The sequence below is a fragment of the Mytilus galloprovincialis genome, chromosome 1 (assembly GCF_965363235.1).
Source record: "Mytilus galloprovincialis chromosome 1, xbMytGall1.hap1.1, whole genome shotgun sequence".
NCBI lineage: Eukaryota > Metazoa > Mollusca > Bivalvia > Mytilida > Mytilidae > Mytilus > Mytilus galloprovincialis.
The window spans coordinates 13,691,497-13,711,936 of NC_134838.1; the positions used below are offsets into that span (position 1 = coordinate 13,691,497).

General features: G+C 32.6%; 1 protein-coding gene and 1 long non-coding RNA gene across 2 annotated transcripts in view; both read left to right on the forward strand.

Annotated features, from left to right (window-relative positions):
* The window catches only part of LOC143066227 (uncharacterized), a 257,038-nt gene that overhangs the window by 117,077 nt on the left and 119,521 nt on the right, over nt 1–20,440 (forward strand). The gene's annotated exons all lie outside the window — the stretch shown is intronic.
* Nucleotides 685–18,849, forward strand: LOC143070866 (uncharacterized). The gene is made up of 6 exons (XM_076245007.1): nt 685–857; nt 2,039–2,213; nt 2,477–4,404; nt 15,172–15,301; nt 17,552–17,730; nt 18,336–18,849. The coding sequence occupies exons 3-6, from the start codon at nt 4,371–4,373 to the stop codon at nt 18,590–18,592; spliced, it is 600 nt and encodes a 199-aa protein (XP_076101122.1). The 5' UTR covers nt 685–857; nt 2,039–2,213; nt 2,477–4,370; the 3' UTR covers nt 18,593–18,849.

Here is a 20,440-nt window from a genome sequence, read left to right on the forward strand (position 1 = left end):
GATTTCGGGTCTTCAATGCTCTTCAACTTTATACTTGTTTGGCTTTCAAACTATTTGTATCTGATTGTCATTGATAAGTTTTATGTAGACGAATCGCGTCTGGCGTATATGATATTAAGCCTGGTACCTTTGATAACTATTGACATCACGTTTTTGTAACATCCCTATTGGTATGGACAAGTCAAGAGATGATCCAAAACTAAAAAAGAGTACCATTTTTACACCTTTCCTAATCCTTTGTTTCGTTCCACAAACAGTTGAAATAGAACATCCCAAAATGGTGTGTCACTATTCTTTTATTAAAACCCGATAAAAACTAATGAGAAAGAGAAGGAAAAGAAATTAAGTAAATAAAATTGAGAATGGAAATGGGTAATGTGCCAAAGAGACAACAACCCGACCATAGAAAAAAAAAAAACAACAGCAGAAGGTCACCAACAGGTCTTCAATGTAGCGAGAAGTACACTTTATTTAAAGGGAACTATTTTTGAAATTAGAAGTAATTAATTGTGGTATTTGGTCTAATGTTTGAGTAGTTTACATTTCTATCGTCATAATGATGTAGCATCTGCTGATAGAAGCTCGATATTTATAGCATTAAATCAAAAATAATTCTTATTCCAAAGTTGTGTTGTCCAAATTACATTGTAGTAATATATTTATAACATTGGTCTAATTTTAGATCAGCTGGAGCTATCGTTGGAATAGTGGTTGGTTGCCTTATTGGATTAAGCGTCTTTGTGACGATTATTGTTTGTGTGTGTGTTGTCAAATAAACTCTCGTCAACTTACAAAAGGACAAGTTATAAAAAGCACTCCAGTGACAATAGCTTACGCTTGTAGCAACAATACTGCATGTAAGTAGAAGTAAAATGAATTACTATTAAAACCTTATTAATAATTGTTATAAATATCAGTTTTATTTAAAAATCGTTCCTTCCTTAAATATACTTGGTAAATTTAAGTTCTAAATGCCTATAGTTTTGTGTACACTTAACCTACACAAGGCCTACATTGACTATCGACTGCATGTAGACAAAACATGATTTAAATTACATGTAAGCATTGAGTGTTATCAATGGGAACGTAATGGTGTTTAGTTTACGTGTGAGTTACACAAACAAAACACCGAGTTTAGGTCAGTGTGAACACGGCCTAAGTTTCAATATGGGGCTACATATTGTCAATACGGTTGCTGTTCTGCGATTTTAAAATATCCATGTTGTGCTTATGCACCTAGTAACTCCGATTATGTTGACTACTATTTAGCAGTGTATCACTCAGCAACTTTGTATGTTCTACTTATTACTATTATAAGATAGCTTGATGTTCGCTATTGAATATCAATTATATGGTTATTTTTATAAATTTACTGTCTACAAAAGTATGAAATATTCGTAATACTAATAATGTCTTATACCAGGCATAGATTATCATAGCCGTATTTGGCACATTTGTTTTTAGATGTCGGGTCTTCAATGCTCTTCAACTTTATACTTGTTTGGCTTTCAAACTATTTGTATCTGATTGTCATTGAATAAGTTTTATGTAGACGAATCGCGTCTGGCGTATATGATATTAAGCCTGGTACCTTTGATAACTATTGACATCACGTTTTTGTAACATCCCTATTGGTATGGACAAGTCAAGAGATGGTCCAAAAACTAAAAAAGAGTACCATTTTTACACCTTTCCTAATCCTTTGTTTCGCTAAACACACAGTTGAAATAGAACATCCCAAAATGGTGTGTCACTTTTCGTTTATTAAAACCCGATAAAAATTAATGAGAAAGAGAAGGGAAAGAAATTAAGTAAAGTACACTTTATTTAAAGGGAACTATTTTTGAAATTAGAAGTAATTAATTGTGGTATTTGGTCTAATGTTTGAGTAGTTTACATTTCTATCGTCATAATGATGTAGCATCTGCTGATAGAAGCTCGATATTTATAGCATTAAATCAAAAATAATTCTGATTCCAAAGTTGTGTTGTCCAAATTAAATTGTAGTTATATATTCATAATATTGGTCTAATTTCAGATCAGCTGGAGCTATCGTTGGAATAGTGTTTAGTTGCCTTATTGGATTAAGCGTCTTTGTGACGATTATTGTTTGTGTGTGTGTTGTCAAATAAACTCTCGTCAACTTACAAAAGGACAAGTTATAACAAGCTCTCCAGTGACAATAGCTTACGCTTGTAGCAACAATACTGCATGTAAGTAGAAGTAAAATGAATTACCAGAAAAATATATTCTTAATACATGTCTTGTTTTAAACTAAATGGATAGGAAAAGATTCGAAAAGTTGTAATATTTTCTCATGTTTTCTGTTTTCCGTTCTTAATGTGTAAATAGTGAAGATAGAGGAACACTTTTATCTATTTCTAGTTAACATTGGGGTCAATTAATTTAATGTTCATCAAGACAGAATTTATTTGAGGATTAAATCCATTCACTGTATTTTTTATCTTTTTTGCAGATCTTCAACCCACTTATCCACAGAATGACGGGTTTTCGAGCCATGGATTTATCCAACCTCAAGCAGATAATGAAGAAAACACTAATCAGCCTCCATTATATGAAAATGTAGCAGCTAAAAACTGTTGATTTAGTAATGTCGTTATCAATTTATGTTCCAATGTAAATTTCGCTGCCGTACATATGTTTTTTGTTCCTTTGTATCGTAATTGAATTCTTTCAGAAATTCCTGTTTTTCATTTTATTACAATTTTGTAATTGACGCTTTACTTCCTTCTTTAACTGCTGATAAAATTAAATTGTTCATGTTTACACTCGGCCAAACGAAAATTCAGTATTGTCAAAGACATTTTCAATGGCCAGCGAGTTTACATCAAAATGTGTTTCCATGTATATAATTAAAAAAAAATATTACCCTGTCTGTAATACATCAGTTGCATTTCGACCAGTTTACTAAGAATTACAATTGTTTCCCCTTCATAATCTTAAACAAGTTATAGAGCCAATCAAGTTTAAAGTTGAAGAGCATTGAGGACTCAAAATTCCAGAAAGTTGTGCTCAATACGGCTAAAGTTTTGTAAACAAGCAATTTATAATAATGACCATATAATTGATATTCATATCAAAACCGAAGTGCTAATTACTGGGCTGGTGATACCCTCGGGGACGAAACGCAAAGCACAGGCTTATAATTTAGAAGTTTGACGTACGCATGTTTCTTCTGCACAAGAATCACCAGGCGTTCGAAACAGTTTGAAATCAAAATCATTCCCAAAAGTTCAACAACAATTCTACATACACCGTGGTGAAATGGTATCACGCTTGGTTCTAGTGCAGAAAATAATACCAAAACTTTAATATTGACAGTTTCACATCTTCCGATCAACTTAGTAGAAACTGCAAAGAGCGGTCGACGGAGAGTCAAAATAATTAATGGGTAGGCTTACCTGTCATTTTGCGAATTTTTACCTTGTTACAGCTGTTAATGAACTGAGAGAAAACAATTCCAGGTTAAAAGATTTACGAATTGTGAGTCACAAAAACGTACCAACGCCACAAAAAGTGACGTCACAGATAAATTTATAGAAATTAGATATAAATCGAGATTCGGTGTGTAATTATGTTATTATATGTATTTCATAACAATCACCAGAATATTACAAAAGAATTGTGTTAGTAATTGTGTAATTAATTGTCTTATCTAACTGTATTTTTTTCTAAAACACAAACTGTAAAACAAATAAATCCAAAACATATGATTGCTTTGAACCTAAATCATATAAATAAGCTGGGTGATTTATTGTCTTTCCTTCGCATACGAACAGAAAATACAAAAAAGAAATACTTTTGAGCAGGCTTCCTTTTTAAATCATATTTTCTTTTATCATAATTTAAATGTTGCTGCAAAAAACTCCTAAATGATTTATAAAACACTATCATATGGTGTGATAATGCAGTTTCAGAGACAGAAAATCTTTGTAAATAAGAATCAACATATTTAGAAAGAATTATGTTGCTGTTGTCCGAAAGTAGAGTTTCAATATCTGTCCACGATTTTGTTGGTACATTAAACAGATTTACCTTATCTCGGACTTTCACATTACTATTGAGACTAACTAATATCGCTATTGACATAAGCGTCTCACAACTTCAAAATCAAATTTCAAAATTAGAAGGCAAAACTTCTATAACAAGCATCCGTTATCATTTACCCCAATTTATCATTGGTATTTACATGCTTATTTCCTGTCCAAAGAAGCGGATTACACGCAAAAGCTTTTGACGTATAAGGAAGTAAATTATAACTGGATGCATTTGTATAACAGTTTATTTTGTAACTTGTCAAACCACAACAAGAAGTACGCACTGCAAGCACAACCTTATCACAAGTCAACATGTTTGGATATCTGTGTTTCTTCCAAATCATAGGTTTGTTTATTAACAATGTATTTTGAATGATTTTTAAGCACATACCATTTTATAGTTGAATATACAAACGTTGATAGTGTTTAATTATTGTACATTATTTATTTCATTTAAATTTCTACAAAAGTTTTAAATTAATTTAATGTCAAATGTAAAAGAAAAATGAATTTAATGGATTAAATATATATATATAGACCTTGAAAAGATGGAATACAACTGATAGTTTCAAGTAACAAGATTGTTTATCAAATAAGAGGTTATCTTTAGTACTAAATGGACAACGTTTATCGTTGGATGTCTACAAGTTGAACATTTTATCAGTCCAAATACAAGCGAGATTCAAACCACCTTTAACTCGAATCACCGATGCTAGCCGTCTACTTATTTATACGTTCAAATGTTGAATTTGTTGTATTAGTCTCTATTTGCCATACCTGGTAAATTGCGTGTCTCATAAGCAAACATGCTACATATTTTGTTTGCATATTGGAGCAAAGCTTGAGATAAATTATCGATTACATATCCGGGACCTAATTAGTATACGAGAAATGTTGCAAGTTAAGAACCTCTGGATGTACGTATAAATAACTTATTTTAAATGGATTTGTATTTACGGTGAAGTTGTTTACTGGGCCTGAAAATTTAGGAACGATCCGGGCAAACTTATCGATCCTTCAAATAAATTTATTCTAAAAGTTTACCTATCCAACACGTTGGTTAGATCTTTGAAAATTGATTTAACTTGTATTGATTTTGGTACCAGCAAATTAAAACTATGGTGAATATTATTGTTGTACCCAAATGCACATTTACGGTTCTATTATCTGATAAACCCTATAATTCTGCTTAACACTAGATCATGCTTTTCCCCGACTGTTCATGGCGTCTTAAGCTGGGGTCACACATTCACGATTTGTACTGCCGTCCTTGACAGGACCATTCCCGATTAAAATTTGTCAAAAGTCTGATCAAGATCCTGTGAATCGTGGATGGAAATTCGATTTGTATCTTTCGCCAGGTAAAATTAGACCGAGTCTGTCACGACTGCGTCCCGATTCTACCGAATGTAATCCGACAGAGATCAGATAGTGACAAGACAGTGAACCGACGCTGACGGAAGTTATCCGTTTGAAAACTGTCGGCATAATCGGGATGATCAGGTACTGTCGGAACGTAATCCTATCACGGTCCGCTCTATCGCATTGTAAACGGCTTTGTCTGGTCTCAGTCGTATTGCATTCTGTTATTGTCGGGACTTCTCCAGATCATTCCCGTTCCACAGGACACCGTCCCGAATACACAGAACATTGTTAGGAATTCGATCCGATACAGCAGAATCTGTCACGACATAGGCACGATTGTAATCCGACTAGACAAAATCGGCTGAGTTTCCCCGAATGTTACGGGACGCACCTAACTGTCGGGGTGCTTTGCCGAACTATTCGGACCCTTCCCGACCAGTAGGAATCTGTTACGAACTAAAACGACTGCGTTCAGACAATAATAGGACATTCCAGATAATTGAGGATACTAATCCGACTTTTTCACTTTTCGTGTCGTATCGCTGTCTGATCTCAAACGGGAGTAATAATCGGCAATGTGTGAACCCCGCATTACACTAGATCCATTGGATGTTGGATTTGAAATGATTGATACTTTCGCCTTTTTACAGTTATTATTGTTTTTGAACTTCACATAATTTTAGTTTCTTGTGTATAATTCGGATTTTAGTATGAAGTCCATTATGAATGAACTAGTATACGTATTTGTTTAGAGGCAAGCTGAAGGACGCATCCGGGTGCAGGAGTTTCTCGCTGCATTGAAGACCCATTGTGTCTTTTGGCTGTTGTCTGCTCTATTGTCGGGTTGTTGTTTCTTTGACTTATTCCCCATTTCCATTTTCAATTTTACCATACTTAATATTATTATTAAAATAATAAACACATTCTTGGTTCTACAATATATCGAAACCTATATTTTGGCATTGCTTGAGTTCTTCTCTGTCTGTTGATTTCTTCTTTACACTTTTTCTTTTGGATGTTTGATGTGTACTGATTGATAATTGAGTCTTTAATACATGAATTTTAAGTTATTATTGGTTTTGAATTAATGTTAGTAACTGCGAGTACTCTCAAAAAGGTACTTTGTGTCTATTTTGGCGAGAGGGATGTATACTAGTACATACGTCGTAAGATTTTTTGTTGTGAAACCGACTCCAAGGCAGTGTGTAGCCTATATCCCAAAGTACCTTTTTTCTATGTGGAAGGCCGTACGAATGCTTATAATTGCTGATAGCAATTTCTTATGAAATTTGGTTGATATTTGTGGCGTTAACAATCATACCTTATCTTTTTATTTTTAGATCTTTTAGAGCCTGCGCATTATCATATTGTTTGTTTAAAAGTTGATCTGTGATCATGCAATTCAAATCTTTTGAATTACAACATAGACATTGTTTTATTCTTTATCTAATTATTCGAGTTATCAAATGAAATAAATCGCAGAAAAGAGATTTCACCAAATATATTATTAAGCATTAGGGATGCAACTTATATTACTCTTTATAACAGGCTACCAAAATTTCTATTCATATACATAGTTCCTGTTTACGATCTGTTGTATGGTTGTGTATTGTAATAAGTGTGCCACAAATAGAGCGCTTTATTAACATCGACATACAAAAGTATTTGCCGAAATAAAAAAAAACAAAAAAACAAATACGGATGCAACAAAGATTATTTTTGAAGGAAGCACCTTAACAGAAAAAGGAAAATTTGATGCATGACCGAACTTAATTTAGAAATAAAGACGATGTTGTGTAATACGACGATAAGGCAAAACCCGGAGAACACAAATATAGATTTGAAATATATTTTTTTGTGTTTACTATTCCTTAATAGATAGTTTTAATGATAACTTTTACCATAGCTCGAAAAGTGCTTTATATGAACTCCCATTTAGATTGAATATCTATATGAACTCTCGTTTAAGATTGGATATTTCTATGAACTCTCGTTTTAGTTTTAAATTGAATATTTCTCATTTTAGTTTCAAGTTGAATATTTCTTGTTTTCAATGTTTCCTTTTTCTTAAATATAATGGTCCGTGTATATCTGCGTCCATTCGTTTTTCGTTTTGAAATATCAAAAACAAAAAACAAAAAACGAAAGTGTTTTCATTTTTCGTTTTTGATTTCTTAAAAACCAAAACGAAAAACGAAAGTGTTTTCATTTTTCGTTTTTGATTTCTTAAAAACCAAAATGAAAAACAAAAGTGTTTTCGTTTTTCGTTTTTGATTTCACAAACAAAAAACGAAAAACAAAAGTATTTTCATTTTTCAATTTTGATTTCTCAAAAACTAAAATCGAAAAATGAAAGTGTTTTCATTTTTCATTTTTGATTTCACAAAAACAAAAAACGAAAAACGAAAGTGTATTTATGTTATCTTTACAACACAGTTTAATTGTCATTCAAAAAATGACAATGTTGTCATTTGTCATTCATTTAAAGATCGTTAAAGTATACATGCACAGCGGTTGTCAGATCAATACTACTTTAATCGAAGATAATGTCGACGGATGCAAAAGTCTTTATCAATCTAAACAATAAGGGTGCGTGATCTTTACTTTTAAGTTTGGAGAGGTTAATCTAAGATGATAATACAGAAGCGTAACTAGCCTATTTTACAAATAAAGCAAACTATATATTGTTGGCGAGGGAAGGCCTCAAGGACCCCAGAAAAACTGGAAAAAATGATACAAAATCTTTCAGACCCTTTCTTAATCTAAAGCGCAAGTTTTAATTTATCTATTTTATTATGTTCTGGTCTCGGAGCAAAATATATAGATACAGTGTAAGACTTTTAGTATTGACATGTATGAACAATATCAAAAGACATATGTAGGATGATGAAAAAAATACTGTAATCCACAAAGTCAAGTGTGTGGCTATTGTTAGTTTGGATTGGAAATTTTCTCACCGGAACGGTGATCGAACCAGGAACTTATGTTTTTGTATAGTCCGATGCACTAACCTATGTTACTTTTGTATAATGAGGATCAATGGTCTAGTTCCTCGTTGAAGACCCTCCAGCTCCTTTCAAGATGAAGAACAGGCATAAAAGCCCTGTTCATTAATAATTTGTATTTTTTCTATATATTGTGTGCGATTTTGTCCCGTGTACATTTACTCCACATCTCTTTATTTTCTATTTCGGACCTGGACACGGCTCAATGCTAGTTTAGACCTCCAATGTTAAAGGTCATATGTTTTTTTTTTTTTTAAATTATTTGATGCCGTGGGATTGGGATTTGTATTTACAGCAAAGATGGCCAGTTTTGTGTTCTGTAATATACTGTAACAGTTTAATTTTACTTGTCCGGTACTTCTCAAAACATCTTCCGAACAATATCTGGACGTCGGTGTCGTGGGCATGTACAATTGCTAAACCACACATGAACGTTCTTTAGTCTTCGTAGATCTATTCCAACTTGTAGTCTTTTTGAGTCTACGACAAGCAGAATATGATATTGTATACCATTAAATATTGAAGCCACAGTCATGAAGATCGATTACTTGATTGGTGTTCCGTTAACGTAGCCGCAGAACAAAAACGCGACAGCTACTTTTGAATATTTCTACAATTTTAAGTAGTTCTCCACTCACAAACACAATAATATTTTCAACATTTATTAAAATATTTTTTTTTTACACTTTTTAACTTTTATGTTGTTTTAAAATATCAATTTGACTTGAATTTGGGATCCCGCTAACATGTTTAACCCCACCACATTCAAAATGTATGTGCCTGTCCTAAGTCTGGAGCCTGTAATTCAGTGGTTGTCGTTTGTTTATGTGTTACATTTTTGTTTTTCGTTCAATTTTTGTGCATAAATTAGGCCGTTAGTTTTCTTGTTTGAATTGTTTTACATTGTCATTTCGGGGCCTTTTATATCTGACTATGCGTTATGGGCTTTGCTCATTGTTGGAGGCCGTACGATGACCTATAGTTGATAATTTCTGTGTTATGTTGGTCTCTTGTGGAGAGTTGTCTCAATGACAATCATACCACATCTTCTTTTTTATATTTATATGAGTATATTAAATAAACATGTATATACCAAGCTAAGTCAGTTTATATCTTGTTTTTCGTCTGAATATACAAAAGGCGAGGAGAGCTACTTTGATAGATCAGGTTGACTGATAAGCTGTCTATATAAAGTAATAGGACAATGCATGGCATGAAGACATCACCAAATCACCGTATGCAATACTCAAAAAGACATCCAGAGCTTACCATATAGTCATCAACTACCCACCAACAGGCCGTGAGCTTTGGTTGGCTCTTAACTCAAATCCAAGAGCACAGCAAAATGTCAAAATATTCTATTCAAACTGGGTGACCTGGGAGAAAAACATTGAAATTTCCAAAGAAACAAACACCCCCTCAACTTTTAATAAGGAGATTTGGTATTAATGCAAATGAGTCAACTATCCAACAAAGTTCAAATGTAGTGGATGTAAGCAATTATATATAGGCAACCATATAATCTTCAACAATGAGAAAAAACATACGGTATTGTCGGCTACAATAGTCCATGAATTGAAAAATATGAAACAGTTCAATTGAGAGAAATAACAGCCTATTTTAAAACAACATGAATTACGAAAAACACGTATAAAAGACATCAACAAACGAAAACCGTTGAACTACGTGCTCCTGAGTTGGAGCAGGCACATGAAATATATTGTGGCGTTTAACATGCTTGTAAACAGCCGGGACAGTTTTGTTACAGCACAGCATAAGAACAAACTATACAAATCAGTGGAAAAGGGCTTAACGTATGAGATCGATACAAAACAGAAGAAAAAAAAGGTCTAACAAAAACACATACCGAATGTGGCAGGGTATTTTTACCTCGTTTTCAAACAATCAAAGTACTGAAGTACTGAACATCGAATGACTGCAAGTTCTTTTGGATTGTCACAAGCACTTGTCTCAGAAAAAAAATCACATCTCTATACTTGAAAGTGAAGTTAATGTACAGATATATTTTTTTTGAAACTCAGTACACATATACTATATCATATGATCTTTTTAATTTCAATGCCAAATATAGAGTTCTGACCCTCAATTCCACGGTCCACTAGACATGGAAAATGATAGTGCGAGTGGGGCATTTATGTGGTATGGACACATTCTTATTCAAATCCTTTATTAAAGAAGTCAGTAAATTTACTACAGATAACACTACATTTGTAAATTAGACGCACTAATCTAATCAAAATGTATATCTCTGATTTCGTAATACTTATGTGAATGAGAAAATTAATATATATGAGAAAATTAATATATATATTAATTTTGATAAACTTGTTGAACGAACGCGTTCAATCTTAGGATTTTATTCTTGTCAATTTTTCCGACCGAGCAGAGCGAGTCGAAAACAATTAAATAGACGTCTTTCAAGCCAAAGTTAATATGTTTGCTATACACACATATGATTTTATTAAACTTGGTTATCAATTATTAATAAAAAAAAAAAAATACAGTCCTAGATAATAAAAAATCATGAAATATTTGGTCTAGTTATAAAAAAATCACACAAAAAAACAGTAGTTGTCGTTTGTTGATGTCGTTCTTGCTTCTCGTTTTTTAGCTCACCTGGCCCGAAGTGTCAAGTGTGCTTTTCTCATATCTTGGCGTCCGTCGTCAGTCGTCGTAACTTTTACAAAAATCTTCTCCTCTGAAACTACTGAGCCAAATTCAACCAAACTTAGCCACCATCATCATTGGGGTATCTAGTATAACAAATGTGTCCGAAAGAGCATTGGGGACTCATCAGTGACGCTCATATCAAAATATTTATAAAGCAAAACAAGTACGAAGTTGAAGAGCATTGAGGATCCAAAATTCCAAAAAGTTGTGCCAAAAACGGCTAAGGTAATCTATTCCTGGAATAAGAAAATCCTTAGTTTTTCGAAAATTAAAAGTTTTATATTCAGGAAATTTATAAAAATGACCACATAATTGATATTCATGTCAACACCGAAGTGCTGACTACTGGGCTGGTGATACCCTCGGGGACAAAACGTCCACCAGTAGTGGCATCGACCCAGTGGTGTAAATAGTTATCAAAGGTACCAAGATTATAATTTAGTAAGACACGCAAGAATAAAAAAAAATAGTTGGCCTTCAATGTCTCAACCTTTTTTAATGTGAGTACCTTCATTGTTCACTTAGATTTCGATTTTGATATTGTTTTTGCTAGTTTCCGTAATAGATTTCCGGTAATTGTTCTTCATAAAACCCTATGGGAAAGCACATTAACTAAATTTTCCAAACGTTTATTGGAACCCAATGATTTGGCAAGGTGTTGCAACCTGTAATGTAAAAAAGTTACAGCCGATTGCACTGAGTGTGTAGGCAAAGGTAGCATATCCTTGGTTAGCTTGCTGGTATTATTAGGTTAGGTAAACTACCCTCCATTAAGAGTAGACTAGTTCGACAGATAACCAATCAATCTGTCTGTAGGACTAGGCTCCTTCTACAGGAGGGTGGTATACCTTATCTAGTTACTTCATAGTTCAGCTAACAAACAAGCGATCCAAAGATATTATCTTTGTCTACACACTCAATGTAATCGGCTGTAATGAAAATGCGGAGTTTGTGAGACCAGGCTCAAGCAGCCAGTCGGTAGCAGTCAGTTTTCAAATATATAAAAACAAATATTGCATAAGACTCAAACGTACTTCAAATGTTTTTATTAATATATAACCACTATATCATCAGTTTTTAAAATATAATTAAGCAGTCAAAGACACTTTTCAATGAATTTTAAAATTTCATTTCTGGTTTATTTAAGAATTTAATGCTTTTTTTTTTGTTACTTCATTGAGGTGTAAAGCGATGACCGAAATACATTTTGTATGAAAAGCGGAAGCGCTTCATTCTGAAAATGTACGCACGGTCAACGCTTTTACAACCCTATGAAGTTACAAAAAGAAGAATTCAATATTTATAATTACATGCTTTAGCTAGGATCATGAAAACACGTTTTTTATCAAATTTTTATTAAATTCACCTTTACACTTTATTGTGGGACCTCGTGTCATCATGAATAATGATTTTCGTTGTGTAATGTAACATGAGATGTGCAGTTAGCCAATCAGAATAACGAATTATTATGAAACATACATCTTATGTTATTATTAGTTATATAAAGCCAAAATCAATCGCTTTCGATATATTACACAGCGTACTGCCCGCTTTACATTTTAAATAGTCAACACTTGGAGTGTTTATAGAATCGTAAATAATTATGATTTTTTTTAATGATGGCAAAATTGCACTATTGGGTGAAATAGCTTTCCTTATTATCGGCATCCTGTCAAATAGTTCATGAAAAGTAATAATAATTCTGCATTAAAAGAAAAGAAAGTTGCACTCGTGCTTTAACTTTGTTTTGCCACACAAAACTGTTTTTACAAAACATTCTACCTCTGACCTAGTGGATTTCGCTTAAATATGACTGGAAAAAGGTTTATTTTTTGTATTCAAAGTATGGTGGGCAAATAAATTATTTATTAGCTTAAAAAAGATTGATCCGTGCTATAAATTAACTTGTAATTTTGATCAAGTAGACCCTAGATCTCTAGCTTACGTTCTCACCTAGTGCAGATAAAAGTATTGACGCAGAATTTTTTTATTACCTGTCTGGTAAGGGTTTTTATAGGGTATACGACCTCAACTTAAGACCTACTTTAGAAGCAAAAAACTAAGCAGAACAACACCCTGGATTTTTCTACTGTAGACCCCAGCCACCCAGCTTCCCTTTGCACCTAGTGAGGATAATTTTTATTACATTTTCGGTAAGGATGGGGTTCGGTGTTCGACCCCAACTTTGGACCTATCTTTGAAAAAAAATAAGCTAAAAAGCAACCTTGATTTTTTTCTCCAGCAGACATCAGCTACCAAGCTCCCTTTTACACATTGTTCGGACAGAAGTATTTCCGTAGACATTTGTTTATTAACTTTTAAGTAATGATGGGGTAGGGTGGGTAAGGCAGCAACCATTTGATTTTCTGGGGGGGGCTATGGTTTTTTTTTCTGGACAAATTTTTTTTTTCGCCTGCGGCGAAAAACAATCTATTTTTTTCCTGACAAGTCGAAAACAATTGTTTTCTTTCAATTTTAGCATTACATATAGTGGCAGCTGAGGGTGAAACAAACAATTTTTTTTTCTCAGAATCAAAAACAAATTATTTTTTTCTCCAAAAACTGGAAACAAACTTTTTTTTCCAAAAAAAACCATAGCCCCCCCCAGAAAATCAAATGGTTGCTGCCTAACTGAGGTCCACTTGAAAAAAAATTTACAGGGACTCCAATGTGGTGTGGTCTATGCAGAACAATTACCGGAAATCTATGGTAGTTTGCAAAATAATAGTCTTTTTTATAATGTGATATGTAAAATGTTGGTAAATAATGAAAGCACGATTCTTAATTAATAGACATAAAAATAAAGAGAAACCGTATGATAACCAATAGCAATCTCCCAGAGGCAAACTAACGTTCATTAAGGCAACTAGTATGATGGTCTTGATTCGGGGTTCTTAATTTCTGTATTCTTTGATATTTTATGCCATATTTCTCTATTCTTTATACTTTTTGACAATTATTCTCTTATCATTACATTTTAACACCATTATTCTAGCCGTTTTATTTATTTATTGGTCCATTGTCTCTATTATTTATATTTTTTGTCCACTATTCTCAATTCATTAATCCCCAATCAACGACCTCTAGTTAATATCACCTTATAGTCTTCACAAATAAGCAAAATTAATACCTTATAGGCTCCTAATGACAAACCAATTTAATATCCCAGTTTGAATTGTGAAATTGCGGAAATTTTGAAAATTTTATCAAGCAAAATACATTATCGTCCTCGTAGTTCGTAAAATACTGGCAGATGGATCTTGGTCATCAATTCTAATAATCTTGGATCGTCCTTTCTAAACCTAAAAGTAATAAAGTTCACGCACCCATATTGTTCCGATTGCTAAAGACTTTTGCATCCGTCGACATTATCTTCGATTAAAGTAGTATTGATCTGACAACCGCTGTGCATGTATACTTTAACAACCTTTAAATGAATGACAAATGACAACATTGTAATTTTTTGAATGACAATTAAACTGTGTTGTAAAGATAACATAAATACACTTTCGTTTTTCGTTTTTTGTTTTTGTGAAATCAAAAATGAAAAATGAAAACACTTTCATTTTTCGATTTTAGTTTTTGAGAAATCAAAATTGAAAAATGAAAATACTTTTGTTTTTCGTTTTTTGTTTGTGAAATCAAAAACGAAAAACGAAAACACTTTTGTTTTTCGTTTTGGTTTTTAAGAAATCAAAAACGAAAAATGAAAACACTTTCGATTTTCGTTTTGGTTTTTGATAAATCAAAAACGAAAAATGAAAACACTTTCGTTTTTTGTTTTTTGTTTTTAATATTTCAAAACGAAAAACGAATGGACGCAGATATACACGGACCTATAATGTTTCTTAATTCAAATATCCAAAGAAATTATAGATTTTCAATCTAAATGGGAGTTCATATAAAGCACTTTTCGAATTCTGGTAAAATTCCCAATGTCACTTTTCTACCGGTTATATATACTTGATGGCTGAACAGAATTTCTCTTTACGCAATATTGTAACATTTTTTCATAAATCGGTCTATTTTGAAACAAAATATTTGTGTTTTAGGAATGGTCGCCAGTAAAATATGCTATTATTATATAGATTACGATTCATATTATAGTAGCAACTACTGTTCCAGAGGATGTTGTTCCAAATATAAGACAAATCCATGTTGTTCGTCATCATATATCGATTGGTATGTATTTTATGAAGTTTCTGAGTCTATAGCATTGTAAAATCATATCACTTTAACATTTTAGAACATTCAATATTTTTAGACCTTTCGGCACGTTTTAAACAGAACACCAGTTTTTATAATTTGTAGTTGAATATTTTGCTTTCAATGCACACATTTATGAAACGAACGTCCCTGATTGTACATGTAACACGCTTTATAATAATAAAGATGGAAGTAAAACTTCTAACTTAAAGATGTATCAAGAAATAAAAGAGCGGCAAAAGATACCGGAGGGACATTCGAACTCAAATATCGAAAATAAAGTGATAACGCCATGACTAAATAAGACGGATTTCAAATATGTAATAAATAAGACACGCATAGCATGGCCTGGATGACAAGTTGTTTCATTAGAATCACATTACATGTTCTTTATCTATTACCTATGTTTTAATTCATTAACAACAAAATTGTTATTACTACCGATGAAAACAATTATAGTAAATAGTATAATAAAAGTGTTTTATTGATAAACTTTTAGAACATAGTTATTCAAAATAGCGATACAATCAAATGGATGTTTTCATCAGATTTACGCACTATATAAACAACCTCACCATACAATGACGATATTATATCTTGGTTTTACTTTTTATTCTAAGAGTTCATACAGTCATTCTTTGTTAACTCCATGGACAGAAAACGAATAACAAATTGTTACACCCATCGAGTTAAACAATCTGTTATTGCATTGGCAATTGCTAATACAAATTCTAAAGTCAACTTAGAAACGAAACTATACAGTCAGAATTCTACGTCGTCAAAATTATCCCCCTATTACGTAATCCAAAATTTACAATCGTAAAAATAGAAGCCATGTTAGGAAAGACACGCTGCTAATTAAAATTTTGAAAACTGATAAATCTATGTGTATATCATTTTATTCTGGTATCACCTAAGTTGAACAAAGGTATACAGAAAAACATATTAATTAAGATGACAGTGCGTTGTACGTTTGTTGAGGAAGCATTAAATATATTTTATATTACAGTGGTATGATCGGTAAAGCCGACAGATTAACATCTGAGAGAATCAAGGTTATCATTTATAATTCTAATAAATTGGCACAATTTTTCGAAGTTTAGATTTCTGTTTTTTGTTTTTTTTCTCGATAGGTATTTCTTGTCAATAAGTAATGCTCTATCCGTCAGTAGACATTCCATTAAATAGTGGTATTCGTCACCGATAGCAACTCTGCACAAAGGACACTATCTCTGTTCTCGTGGAATGTGTAAAACATGTGTCTCTACTAGCTATTGAGCATCATGTTATTTACTTTTCTGAAAGTTTTGTTTGACCGGTTGTCAGGGGGTATTTTGTAAAGTTCAGAAACATTAAAAAAAAAAAACTCGAATTCAGAAGGAAGGGCAGATTAACATTTAAGAGGTAAAGGACTTACTAACTAAGAAAAAACTTACAGAAAATTAAGTTTTAGGGATCTATGCATTTTTACGATACAGTTCGAAAGTCTGTCGTCAAGTACTTTTAATAAAACATGAAATTCGAACACACCTACACTGTTTTATGACTCGTTGGAAAGGTATTTCACTTGACACATATATTTTCTTTTTCTTATCAATGTATATTTTACTGAATGCTATTAAATAACCTGTACCCTTAATATATAAAAATAATAAAATCTGATGCGAGATGATGTAACAACATTTTTCTTCCTGCTTTTTCAAAACAGAATATTCAATTTAAACACGCTTAAACATAAAAAGGTACACTCGACTGTCTCTTTATCGCACTTATCGCCCATTTGGTGGATCTTCCAAAAAAACATCGACGGGGACAGGGTAGCAAATTAATGCTTCAGGAAAAACAAACTTTTATCATTCTGTGGATTTTGTTTTTGATTAATGTTATGCTTATGTACTTTATATATGATCCATTTCGATTTGAACCAACCACAATCGACCATTTTTTGAAAATTTGTCTACAGTTATCAAAGGTACCATGATTATAGTTTGATACGCCAGACGCGCGTTTCGTCTACATAAGACTCATCAGTGACACTCATATAAATAAAAAGTTATAAAGCCAAACAAGTACAAAGTTGAAGAGCATTGAGGACCAAAAATTCCAAAATGTTGTGCCAAAAACGGCTAAGGTAATCTATTCCTGGGATAAGAAAATCCTTAGCTTTTTTTTATTTGATAATAATGAAAATATTCTGTAATATTAAACATTTTACCTATTTCATAGGTCATCAGCGGAAACTATAGGAGCAGTTGTCGGTGGTCTTTTCGCTTTATCTATCTTCGTTTCGATCATATCTTACATCTGCAAACGAATGAGAGCGCAGCGTGGCGTGCAAGGTCAGGTTTTATCTCCACCTGCTGTAACATATATAACTACTACTGGAGGCGCTGTACCCAATTCATGTAAGATTGAATGTTGAATATGTTCGCATGCATAGTAAATGTTAGTTTTGCTTATTAAATATTCTTTAATTTCATAGAAATGTTAAATAGCGTTACATTAAAAATGTAAGCTTTGATGGATATTGGTACGATACTAGTAATAGCAGTTTTGCTTGCTTTCATGCGCATGAAACGGTATATTTGTCTATCAATAATACGAAACTAATCAAACAACGTATACGTTAAATGACTAGATATAACAAACGGATTTGAACGAGCGTCCGCAAAATATGTACATGTCCGAAATAACCACAGTACATCCAAAGATCTCATTGTTCGCTCGAACATACCTCACAAAAATACAAGTGTACTAGAATAAAATGCTCCATTTAAAAAAGAGACCAATTCAAAAACGTGCTTCAAACTGTAATTCACATCGTCGAATTGGCACAATGTTTATCACATTCAGTTACGTTTTTGCTAGTACCTTTGTTATCCTATTAGATGGCTCATAGCGAAGTTGCAAGTAAGACTTTACTGTGTATCCGACATTACTTATTAGTTGTAACATATCAAGTTGAATCTTAATTCACATCATCCATCAGTTATGAATTATTATATTTTAGACCCTCAAGCTGCTAACCAACCCCAATTTGGAAGCAACATGAATATCATGGGTAGCACTGAACAACTAAATGTTATTCCACCAAATAATGGAAATACAGCCTACCTACCAAGTAATGGGAACACAGCTTATCCAACAACTATTGGAAACACAGCTTATCCACCAAGTAATGGAAATACCACTTATCCACCAAGTTACGACAATCTTGCTCATGACCACGTGAAAGGGGCTGAAAGTTCTATGAACGCATGTATATAGTTGCTAAAAGATGAAAGAACATGTAAACAATATGAACTTTCTTAATTTTTTGAACAAATAACCAATTTTGTAATAAATTGTGAATTATGTTTGTATTTTAAGTAAGTTGCTGCTGGTGTTGTTAAACTAAATATTCGGATTAAATAATTTAATAGCCACATATTACATATATATTTTACATTGAGAATACTTTTCTTGTTTCCTTTTTACTATAGTTGTTATTATGATCTACTCAATTAAATATTTTACTTTTCAAATTGTCAACTTCTCATACATCACTAGTAATATACTCTTTGTCCTATTGAACATTTTTATATATCTCAAGTAATACGTTACTCAGGTCAATACATATGTTAAACGGACGCAGTATGACATAGAATATCCAACAAAACATACTAGACGAGTATCACGATTGACAGATGCGATGTGTAGAAAAATGGCTCTCGTTTTGGACTAAAAAACAATTGTCTGATTTGAAACTTTGCCTTGCAAAGTTATTTCAGTTTTCAAATAGTTACACGTATGTCTAAATGTCGAGTTGCATAACGTATGCATATTAGAGGACGCTTATTATGTTGACTTAATCATTCTCCTGCCTTTAATAATTCATTCTAGAACTGTATTTATCGTAGTAATCGAAACAAATATAGACGAGGAGAAACCCATTGACTTACCTTTAGACGGAATTTTAGTTCATAATAAGTGGGGAAAAGCTGTCATATTAATCTCACGGAAAGTTAAAAAGTAACCTTCCTACTAAGGTATACTATGGACTCATTTATTTTCGAGGTTATCAATTTTCGTGGATTTAGATAAACTTCCATGTTCGTTGATATCTAATTTTGAGGTTTTGCAGATTTCTGCATACACGCCTATAGAAAATTTGTCGTCCATTGAACATTTAATTTCGTGGTTAAACTGAAGCCACAAAATCCACAAAAATTGGTAAGAAACGAATAATAATAAATCCACAGTATGTCAAAACACATGTATAAATTCACTATTTTCTACATGATGGACTGCATGTACCAAACTGTTGCTTTCCATTCGTTTGATCAGTGGAAAGCAAGATAAAAACAACAAATATTCATCAAAGATATACTAGACTAATTGTTAAGTACGACAGACGCGCGTTTCGTTTACATAACTCATCTGTGGTGTTCGACTCAAAACAAATCGGAAATCACATGTTCCACAATGTTCTAAAGTATCTGATGTATCATGTTGAAAAAAATCACAAAAATACTGAAATCCGAGGAAAATTCAAACGGAAAGTCCCAAATCCAATTGCAAAATCAAAACACATCAAACGAATAGATAACAACTGTTATTTTCCTGGCCTGGTACAGCCATTTGCTTATGTAGAAAATGGTGGCTTAGTCCTGCTTTTAAAGCTAGCTAAACCTCTGACTTGTATGAAAGGTGCATAAAAAATATATATTATATTGACAACGATGTGTGAACAAAGCAAACAGACATAGTAGGTAAAATGTCACAAATTGCGGTACAGCAGTCAATATGGTGTAATCTTAATCACTTTTAAAAACAAATCACGATGTAACAAAGAAAACAAAAAAGACATACAGACAAAGCACACCAGTCAAAACACAATAATTTAACATATCACAATAACACTATTACGAGATGCACAAACACAGAGCCACGTAAAAGATATCATCAAAAACAGAATAAAATAATCTATACTTTTAAAACTATCGCGTAACGGTTACATACTCGTTTTGAGTGCAGAAGATCGCGAGTCAAATCATCTTTCAATTATAAACCAGACTTACCTATTGATATTTTCTGATTCGCTGATATAATGCAAGATTCGAGCAGTGCTGATTA